The 10,772-nt window shown below is 48.3% G+C and overlaps 2 protein-coding genes across 7 annotated transcripts in view; one reads left to right on the forward strand and one right to left on the reverse strand.

The window, feature by feature from the left end:
- Positions 1–941: 941 nt before the first annotated feature.
- Positions 942–1,286, forward strand: LOC308256020 (large ribosomal subunit protein P1-like; the record flags this gene model as incomplete). Its single annotated transcript, XM_080683925.1, has 1 exon — positions 942–1,286. The coding sequence occupies one exon, from the start codon at positions 942–944 to the stop codon at positions 1,284–1,286; it is 345 nt and encodes a 114-aa protein (XP_080540051.1).
- Positions 1,287–4,810: 3,524 nt separating this feature from the next.
- CEP250 (centrosomal protein 250) overlaps positions 4,811–10,772 on the reverse strand; it is a 48,622-nt gene continuing 42,660 nt past the window's right edge. For all 6 annotated transcript variants that reach the window (XM_080686452.1, XM_080686450.1, XM_080686451.1 and 3 more), the window contains 5 exons: positions 9,512–9,625; positions 9,177–9,332; positions 8,596–8,697; positions 7,849–7,908; positions 4,811–5,462 (listed from right to left, as the gene is read on the reverse strand). In XM_080686452.1, the coding sequence (XP_080542578.1) occupies positions 5,193–5,462; positions 7,849–7,908; positions 8,596–8,697; positions 9,177–9,332; positions 9,512–9,625 (702 nt within the window). In that variant the 3' untranslated portion in view covers positions 4,811–5,192. The remainder of the gene's footprint in view (positions 5,463–7,848; positions 7,909–8,595; positions 8,698–9,176; positions 9,333–9,511; positions 9,626–10,772) is intronic.

A 10,772-nucleotide genomic window follows, 5' to 3' on the forward strand; every position in this document is an offset into this window, starting at 1 on the left:
TAGACCATCAACTTACACCATACACAAAAATAAACTCAAAATGAATAAATTAAACATAAGACGGGAAACCATAAAAATACTAGAGGAATCCACAGGCAGCAAAATCTCAGACATATGCCAAAGCAATTTCTTCACCGATACCGCTCCTAGAGAAAATAAACAAATGGGACTACATCAAGATAAAAAGCTTTTGCACAGCAAAAGAAACCATCAACAAAACAACAAGAAAGCCCACTGCATGGGAGAGCATATTTGCCAATGTTATCAATGATAAGGGTTTAATCTCCAACATTTACAGGGAACTCATACAACTTAACAAAAGGAAGATAAACAACCCAATCAAAAAATGAGCAATGGACCTAAATAGTTACTTTTCGAAAGAAGACAGAAGGAAGGCCAAGAGACATATGAAAACATGCTCAAAGTCACTAATTATCTGAGAGACGCAAATCAAAATGACAATGCGGTACCATCTCACACCTGTCAGAATGGCTATCATCAACAAATCAACAAACAACAAGTGCTGGTGAGGATGCGGAGAAAAAGGAACCCTTGTGCACTGCTGGTGGGAATGCAGACTGGTGCAGCCACTGTGGAGAACAATATAAAGTTTCCTCAAAAAACTAAAGATGGAACTCCCATTTGACCCAGTCATCCCACTTCCAGGAATATATCCCAAGAAACTAGAAACACCAGTCAGAAAGGACATATGCACCCCTATGTTCATAGTGGTACAATTCACCATAGCTAAGATTTGGAAACAGTCTAAGTGCCCATCAGCAGGTGAGTGGATTAAAAAACTGTGGTACACCCTCTTTCCCCAGCTGCCAGTAAGGTGCTCGGTTCTTCTGAGGGAGCTAAGGCTGCGTTGGGGTGAGGCCCTCACTTCATCTGGGACTAGCACTGCTCCCGGCAGCGCTCGCTCAGCACTCACCTTCACCATGGACTCAGTCTGGGAGCTCGCCTGCATCTACTTGGTCCTTATCCTGCACGACGATGAAGTGATGGTGACGGAGGATAAGATCAATGCCCTCATTAAAGCAGCTGGTATAAATGTTGAACCTTTCTGGCCAGGCTTGTTTGCAAAGGCTCTGGCCAGTGTCAACATTGGGAGTCTCATCTGCAATGTAGGGGCTGGTGGACCTGCCCCTGCAGCTAGTGCTGTACCAGTAGGAGGTCCTGGCCCCTCCACCGCTGCTGCCCTAGCTGAGGAGAAGAAAGTGGAAGCAAAGAAAGAAGAATCTGAGGAGTCTGATGATGACATGGGCTTTGGTCTTTTTGACTAAACTGGCTCTTTTGTAACACAGTCAATAAAAGCTGATCTCTGTTGCTAAAAAAAAATAAAAATAAAAATAAAATAAAAATAAATAAAAAACTGTGGTACATCTACACAGTGGAATACTACGCTATGGTAAAAAAGGAATTCTTGCCCTGGCCGGTTTGGCTCAGTGGATAGAGTGTCGGCCTGCGGACTGAAGGGTCCCAGGTTCGATTCCGGTCAAGGGCATGTACCTTGGTTGTGGGCATATCCCCAGTGGGGGGTGTGCAGGAGGCAGCTGATTGATGTCTCTCTCTCATCGATGTTTCTAACTCTCTATCCCTCTCCCTTCCTCTCTGTGAAAAAATCAATAAAATATATATTAAAAAAAAAAAAAGGAATTCTTACCATTTGCAACAGCATGGATGAAACTGGAGACGATTATGCTAAGTGAAATAGGCCAGTCAGAGAAAGATAAATATCACATGATCTCACTCATTTGTGGAATATAATAAACAACATAAACTGATGAACAAAAACAGATCCAGAGACAGAGAAGCATTGATCAGACCATCACACCTCAGGGAAGGTAGGGGAGGGTGGGGGTAAGGGGGAGAGATCAACCAAAGGACTTGTATGCATGCATATAAGCCTAACCAATGGACACAGACAACAGGGGGGTGAGGGCATGAGTGTGGGGGGATGGGGGTCAATGGGGGAGTAAGGACACATATGTAATACCTCAATCAATAAAGAAATTAAAAAATAAATAAAAATAAATAAAAATATATTTAAAAAACCAAAAACAGGTGCCCTGCTGCAATGCCATTTATAATCACTGAATGAGGTGAGGCTCTGGGAGCCAAAAAATGCATGTGCCCACGTCTCTGGAATGATGAGCCAACTAACCACAGCAACTCCTATGAGAGAAGAAATGTAGCAGGGAATGTACTGTTGCCGGAGAAATGGATTTCTTCATCGCTAGTGAGAGTGGGGTTGAATTTTCTAAGACTTGCATGGGAGAACTAAATGGTTTGTACTGGTGTTGAATTACATTTTTCAGGTTGCAAAGTCCCACTGTCCTTAACCCAGTCCTGGAAAAGGTGCAGCTGGGGCTCCAGCAGAGCCAAAAGTAGGGCCAGTGTCCAGTTTCTGTCCCATGGTGGAGCAGGGTCTGCTGTAGTCTCAGGCTAGATTTAGTCCAGTGGCCCATTGTGTGGGTCCCACATGGCCGTGAGCCACGTGGGCCAATGCAGGGGAGCACACCCGCTGAAATAGGAGTCCCAGGAGCGCAGGCAAGCAGGAGAGCCAAGAGAGCCAGCAATTTCTTTGTTCAGGAGTTTAAATGTTAAATCTTCCCGTGCTGCAGTGGCCACTGACTTGTTCCCAGGTGTGACTGACAGATGAGCATCTTCCCATGCACCCAGACCTTACTGGGCATGCACCCATTGTCCCGCCCCTTCCCCCAGCAATCTTCGGGGAACAGGCTTGAAGAGTGTTAACTGCAGCTTCCTAGCAAAGCTGTATAAATGGCATGCCTGTATTATCTAGTCTGCCCTTTACTCCTTTCCTGTTATTTAATAACCAAGTTATTATAATGGTATCAATACTATGAGCTTTGATCCAAAAGTTCTTAACCAGAGTCCATTCACAGGCTTTCAGGAATCACCAAACCTCTTGAAATTGTCAATAAAAATGTTTTATGAATACACCTTGCTGGAAAAAAAGAAAAGAAGAAAAAAAAAAAAAAAAGAAAGGAAGAAAAAAGAAAGTTGGAGTAGGTCTAGCCGGGGTGGCTCAGTGGTTGAGTGTCAACCTATGAAACAAGAGATCACTGGTTTGATTCATGGTTGGGACACATGCCTGGGCTGTGGGCTCGATCCCCAGTATGGGGCAAGAGGCAGCCGATCGATAATGTTTCTTTCTCATTGATGTTTCTGTCTCCCTATCCCTCTCCTTCTCCCTTCCTCTCCCTCCAAAAATCAACACACACACCCGAAGTTGGAGTAGAAAATTATCCACAGCTAGAGTGTGAGAGCAAGATCACAGTGAACACTTGAACTGAAGGCCAACTCTGACCTGAATATCTGATGTGGAGGGGAGAGACCCTAGCCTAAGGTCTAGAGTGGGGGTGGAGGGCTCTTGAGGGTTGGATGGGGGAGGAAAGAACAAATGATTAGTTTATTACTGAATGAAGGCCTTGATTGGCACTCTCTAAAATGCCTTTCATCTGCTCGACGCTCCCTCCCTGGCTCCCAGTAGGTATGAGGAGCTTAAGGCTTTGGCTCTTGACCTCCAAATAGTACTGAGAAGAAACTCCAAGGTGAAAATCAGAGTCCCTTGGTCAGCCTTTAAGCTACAGAACCAGAGCTGGGGGTTAAAGAAATAAGGAACCAAGAGAAGTCTTATTTGTCCCTGAGAACTCTTAGTGTAGAAAAGGGCAGGTGAGGATTTTGAGCCAAAGTGAATCTGACTAGAGGCAGGGACCAGGCCAGCATCTCCGGGGCTCCAGGTCTAGTTCTGGGAGATTCTTGAACTATAACTTTTAACTAAGTATCTGCTGCTGAGTCCCATTCATAGGATTTTGGAACAAAGCTCCAGCAGTTGTGAACAGCCCCCGTTTCCACTCTGCGTGGTGCAATGGGATACAATGGGGCCTAAGCCCCGAGTAAGTAGGTCTGGTGAGTGGGGGCTGCTCTCAAACCCCCACATTCTTAGCTGGGCCTTAGCTCCATCCCCAGGCTTAGGTAAGAGGAATTCCAGGTTATTGTTGGAATGCCAGAGGAATTCTTTAAAGAAAATTGTTCTCTTAGGTTTTGAGGAGGTTGCCAATGAGTCTTAAGGCTGTGAACTGGGTTCAGTCCAGACTGCCTTCACGGGGGCCAGTCCATAAGTGACAAGTCCTACCATTGTCTATGCTCCATACCAGCTGATGCATGGCTGGACTACAGGGACCAGAGTTGGTTCTAACTGATATGCCTAGGAAGGGACACCCTAAGGACATTCACCCAGAGCAGAAGGGGAATGAGGCCAGGCCGAGCTTCTGAATTCCAGAGACTGACTTTAGTCAACTCAGTGTTTTTGAAGTCCCAGAATATGTTTTAAGTCAAGAACATATGATGGCACTTTACTACCCATGAGTTCAAATCTAGATTCCAAGGTCCTCCATAATTTCCCTCCCTACCCATCCAACTTCAGCCCCTACACTGCCAAGGGCAGACCAGTCTTCTCACCAGCATGCTAAGCAACCCCTCCCAACACCTCTCCATCCTTCCAGGCCCAGTTCATGCCTTCCTTCTTAGTCCCTGGGATTTTTCAGCACTTCCGTTATCACACAGAACTGTCTGACTCCTTGATGTCTGTCTGTTCTTGGCAGTTGGATTCCAGCTCCCTGTGGATGGGCTGTCTTTGTATCTTCTGCAATCCTTCTCTGTCAGAACGCAGGCAGATGACACATTCATGCCACCTGACAGGAATCTGTAGCAAGTCCTTCCTTAATAGATGCCCTTGGTGCTGTTATAGCCCAGCCACACAGATGGAGACAGCAGCACAGAACAAATGCAAAAACCTAGGGTTTATTATTGAAGGGGAAAGGGAAGAGGAAGGAGAGGGCGAAGGGCTGGGATAATAAATTCTAGAGAGGCAGTACATGCCCCTGGGCCAGGGCAAGGCACGCCTCTGGGGGACTCTGCAGGCTAGCAGGCAAGGTTAACTTGTCTCATTCCCATGTCAGTTGGGACCTTCCCCCAAGCCTTGCAGGTTTCCTTCTCTCTTCCTGGGAATGCCAACTGACCTGGGGCTCCCAGGTTAGATAACAGCTGGACCTTTCCTTTGGCAAACTTGCAGCTGAGTGGAGGGGCCACGACCCACTCTACAGCCATCTGTCTGTCTGTGTGCTCCCAGGCTGACCTGAGTCCTGCCCTGGCTGAAGCTGCTACCTGGAGGTGGCTTGGGAAGCACGGGGGCTGGGGCTGGGGCATAGCAGGACTGGCCCTGGGGATGTCAGACTCTGAGTCAGGGACTCGTCCAGCTTGCGGGTCTCAGCCTCCAGGACAGTGGCCTCAGGGGCCTGGGCCACGGCGAGAAGGGAGTGGGAGAGGCTGTGGTGCAGGCCTGCTAGCTCACGGCTGGTCTGGACCGAGCGAGCGATATAGTCCTGCTTCTGCTTCCGCTCCAAGGCCAGCTGGGCTCGCAGCAGGGCCACCTGGTGGGCAGGAAAACCAAGAGGGAGAGAGCAGTTGAGGGTCTTGAGGCTGCTCCAACTCTTCCCACTCTGCTCCTGTGGCTCTTGTCAGACCAGCATTTGAACCAACTCGATCATATCTATGAATCTCAGGATCAGGCTTTACAGTGTTTGGGGGAAGGGCCCCTGGGAATCGGAATCCAGTGATGGTCAACCCCGGCTGCACAGGAGAATCAACCAGGGAGCTTGAACAACAGAACTATTCCTCAACTTTATTGAGGGATAACTTACATGTAATAAAATGCCCAGGTTTGAAGTGTACATCTTTTTTTTTTATTTTTTTATTTCTTTATTGATTTCAGAGAGGAAGGGAGAAGGAGAGAGAGATAGAAACATCAATGATGAGAGAGAATCATTGATTAGTTGCCTCCTGCACGCCCCCTAATGGGGGTCGAGCCCATAACCCAGGCATGTGCCCTTGGCAGGAATCGAACCCGGGACCCTTCCGTCCGCAGGCCGATGCTCTATCCACTGAGCCAAGCCAGCTAGGGCTGAAGTGTACATCTTGATGAATTTGATAATGTATACGTATACCCATGTGGAACACTATCCCAATCAATATACAGAATGCAGGGTGTCCCCAAAAATGTATACATACTTTAACAGCTGATAGCTCAATTTTGAAAATGAAATGTATTTTAATAAACACTGCCTTTATAATTATTCAAAGTGTGTACATTTTTTTGGGATACCCTATATTTTAATCACTGCAGAAAGTTCCATTGTGTTCTTTTGGAAGCTTTTGAAAAATATTCTGACCTAATTAGATTAGGGTAAGGCCTGGGCACCAGTATTTTTTTAAAAGCCCCCCAGGTGGTTCTGATGTGCAGCCAGGGTTGAAATTACCAATTAATCACCCATTTCTCAGATGGGTATACTGAGACTACCAGGAGGTGAAGTATTGGGAGCTCAGGGCAGACACAGGACTAGGGTGAGGCAAATTTTCCATGGTGCAAAATTTAAGGAAGCACTCCAGGACGACTGTGAGGGCTTCCTTAAATTCTACTTGCAAGGTGCCTCTCTTGCCTCATCCTAATCCGGATCCTGTCTTTGGGATTGTTTTGTATGAATTCAAAGTAATAGCTTAGGTCTAGTCAGGCCCTGCCAGCAGAGACTGTTGATCTCTAAAACAGGTTCAGAGGTAAAAATTCCACAGTTCTTTTTACCCCTGGGCCTTGAAAGACAGGGAGCACCTTTAGTGAGGCCTAGGAGGCAAGAAGGCACTTTACACAGTTTTCCTGAGCATGGCAGCTTGACCCGAGTTCTAAGGTATGGATCCTGGCGGGGCCTGGTGCCATGCTACTCGCCTGGTGTGCTGGCAATAGTCCTGCCTGGCCCTGACCGGTTTGGCTCAGTGGATAGAACGTCGGCCTGCGGACTGAAGGGTCCCAGGTTTGATTCTGGTCAGGGGCATGTACCTTGGTTGCGGGCACATCCCCAGTGGGGGGTGTGCAGGAGGTAACTGATCGATGTTTCTCTCTCATCGATGTTTCTAATTATCCCTCTCCCTTCCTCTCTGTAAAAAATAAATAAAATATATTTTTAAAAAAATAGTCCTGCCTGCAAAGGTGCATGTGAGGGCAGGGAGGCCAGGGTATTCTGCTGGCTTTAGTCTGTTCTCCTAGTCTCTTTTGCTCCTTCATCCTTTTCCCTGTCCTTTCCTTTCCTAAGTAGGAACCTGGAGGTGTGGGGCCTGGAGAATTCTTTTTTTAAAAAAATATATTTTATTGATTTTTACAGAGAGGAAGAGAGAGGGATAGAAAGTTAGAAACATCGATGAGAGAGAGACATCGATCAGCTGCCTCCTGCACGCCCCCTACTGGGGATGTGCCCGCAACCCAGGTACATGCCCTTGACCGGAATCGAACCCGGGACCCTTCAGTCCGCAGGCCGATGCTCTATCCACTGAGCCAAACCGGTTTCGGCGAGAATTCTTTTTAAAAAAAAATATATTTTATTGACTTTTTACAGAGAGGAAGGGAGAGGGATAGAGAGTTAGAAACATCAATTAGAGAGCAACATCTATCAGCTGCCTCCTGCACACCCCCCACGGGGGATGTGCCCGCAACCAAGGTACATTCCCTTGACCGGAATCGAACCTGGGACCCTTCAGTCCGCAGGCCAATGCTCTATCCACTGAGCCAAACCAGTTAGGGCGGGCCTGGAGAATTCTTCCTTCCCCACCCCAACCCTAACCATGAGGCTGAAGTTTGCTGAGACAGGAACTATTTCCCCTCTCCCTGTGGGAGGTGCACAAAGGGCCAAGCACACAGCAGACATTAAAGCCAGTTGTCTGAGTGCAAGTAAGGGAAAGGGGGCTTAGAAAACGGATTCTTCTGGAACATACCTCTTTCTGCAGTTCAACCATGTGCTTGACCTCTGAAGAGCCCTTCTGTCCTCTTCCATTCTGTGGAAGACAAATGCCATTCCTGTTGGAAGAGGCCTTCCCACCCCAGGGGTTCTGCAGGCATCCTCAGCTCATCACAGTCCCGGGGGCCAGGGCAAGGGCTATGGATCAGAAGAGTTGGAACTCAGCCTGAACGCTCTAGGGCACCAGGGCAAGGAGAGGCCCAAACCAGCCTAATGGGTGATGCCCACAGAGACCTGACGCTGAGTTTCCAAAAGGCTTGGAAAGCATTGGCTTCACTGAGGCACCTTTTCATTTACAAAAGTACACCATGCACCTGCTTTGTGCTAGTCCTGGCTCTGAGCTAAGGATGCAGAGAGGAGTAAGACAAGGTGTCTGCCGTTGAGAAGCTCTTATTAAAGGAAGGGGGATGGAGAGCTGGGAGATGCTCAGCACACAGAAACAGTCTCCCTGTGAGGGTGCAGGGCTGTCTACCAATGGGCTGAGTTCCTCATAATGCAGGGCTGCTAGCCCTGACTCCACCCCACCGATGCTGAGCCTCCTTCCTGGGTCAGGGACAGACTGAGCAGTGCTGCCTGGGGCAGAGCCGGGTCAGGAGGGGCTCTCTGGAATGGCGGAAGTGGCTGTCTCCCCTTGCCAGGGTAGCCTGGAATATGCACTGAAGAGGGATGATTCTGGTGGCTGGGACTGGGCTCTCCTGAGGCTGCAGTCAATGAAGAGGTGAACCTGCGGTGTGGGGGATGATGCTGTGGCTTCACTGGTCTCCAGGACCCCTGATCGTGATGAGCGCAGGAAATCCCTCTTCAGCTTCCTCCGCTCTCGCTCCACCTGCCAGGAGGCAAGTGAGAAGTCAGGGCTCGGCTCGCCTTTTCAAGAGAAGGCCAGTGCACGTGTGGGTGTGAGTGGCAGGGAACAGCAGTCATGGGGAGCTAAACTGCTTGCTGAGGGGAGCACATGCTAGGGCAGCCCTGAGTGCAAGGAAGTGCTCCTGGGGCAGGAAAGGTAGGGAGGCCTCTCAGGCTTTTGGAATAAAGGTTAACAAACATTTTTTGTGGTATTTGGGCTTGTGAGCCATCTGACCTCTGTTGCAACTATTCAACTCCATTATCGTAGCCTGCAAGTAGCTGTAGACAATACATGAATGAAGGGGCTTGGCTGTATCCCCATAAAACTTTATTTTCAGAAATAGGCAGCAGGCCGAAGTTGGCCCTTGGGCTATAGTGTACCAGCCCCTGCTCTGAGGGCAGGGCCAAAAGTAGAGATCATGTCCACTGGACAGGGAGGAGGGAGCTGAGGATAGATGTTACCTGCTCCAAGGTGCTCCGCAGCTGGATATTGTGGTGCTGTAGCCTGCTCCGGTCAACCTCCAGCTGTGCCACTGCTTGCTGCAGGTGTTCAAGCCTTTGTTCCCATGGCTGCTTCTCCTCCATCCCAGCACTAGGCTCTGCCTCTACTCCTGAGACCTGTGGGAGAGACCTGTGAATCTCACCTCGGCAGTGCCTTAGACAGGTGAACAGGTAGAGGGCAAAGGGACCAATCTGGCAGGTCTGGGATTCAGGATACAATTCCCAAGAGAAGGGGACAAGGCCCCTGGACACAAGCTCTCTCATGGGCCATCTGTTCCCCCAGACCCACAGCTCACCTGGCCCAGCTGTCCACCTGCCTCTCCTCTGGGTCCCTGTTCTGTTCTGCTGGTCGGGCCAGGGCTGTGGAGGCGCTCCTTCTCCAGGGCCTGTCTGGTGAGCTCCAACTCATCCTGGAGTGTCAGGGTGTGAAACAAATGTCATCACAACCTCAGATCCAAACTCACTCCACCTCTATCCTCAGTTCAATTTTCTCATCTGGGTATAATCTTATGTGTCCTGGAGCCTCTGAGCTATTCTAGTGCAAAACCTTCACTTCTCAGATGGATAAAACAAGATACGTGGCGGGCTAGTACTGAAACCTGTCTTGTTTTAGATCCCCCATAGGCTAAGTGATAACTTGGAGCGCTAGAAAGAGCATGGACGCTGGAGCCACACAGAGCTGGGTATTACGTCATCACTTATTGGCTAGATGACTTTGGTCAGGAGAGGCTCTCTCCAAACCCCAATTTCCTCATTCGTAAAATGAATACATGCTCCATGAAGCATAAATCAAACATTTGGAATTAATCTCTTTAGATAAGTGGGGAACCTAGTACTTGATAGGCACTCTGTTTCATAAATGATAATGGTTGAGAAGCGAGACAGATGAGTGTGCGTGTGTGGGTGGTGGTTGTCTGGGAGGAAGAGCTTCGTAGTAAAAGGGCTGCTTGGATCTAATTCTAGTTTTGCCACTGACTAAGCTGTATGTCCTTGGACAAGTTATTCAACCCCCCTAACTGTCACTTCTCATCTATAAAGTGAAAATAATAACAGTTCCTACTTTCCGGGTTTGTTGTGGAAAAAAGTGAGAATGACAGTGCCCAGCATATAAAATACCTAAAATAAAAAAATGGTACTACTGTGACGAAGGGTTGCATCTGAAAGATGTTCTTGAGTGGGCGTTGCAGGAGAGACTGACCCGAGCCACAGTAGAGAAAATACTGCTCAGTAACCCAAGAACATGGTCAGGAAGTGCCCTCCTGCCCATCTGTATACCTTACTTTTTCTGTGCCTATAACAGTGGGCCTGGAAATAGGACAGTCACCCCACTCATTGAATGCTTTCTTCCTATGCACTTTGTACATACTATCTCATTTCATACACAAAATGGCCCTATGGGGCTGGTACCATCATTCCCTATTTTATCCACGAGAAAGCCAAGAGCCAGAAAAGTGAAGGCACAGCTAATAAACTGAAGAACTGCATTGCAAATCCAGGAACGTGACTCCAAAGTTCATAAACTCGTAGCCCCTTCTATGCATGTTGCCCTTTAACCAG

The sequence above is a fragment of the Plecotus auritus genome (genome assembly GCF_963455305.1).
Source record: "Plecotus auritus genome assembly, chromosome: 8".
In the NCBI taxonomy this organism is placed as follows: Eukaryota; Metazoa; Chordata; class Mammalia; order Chiroptera; family Vespertilionidae; genus Plecotus; species Plecotus auritus.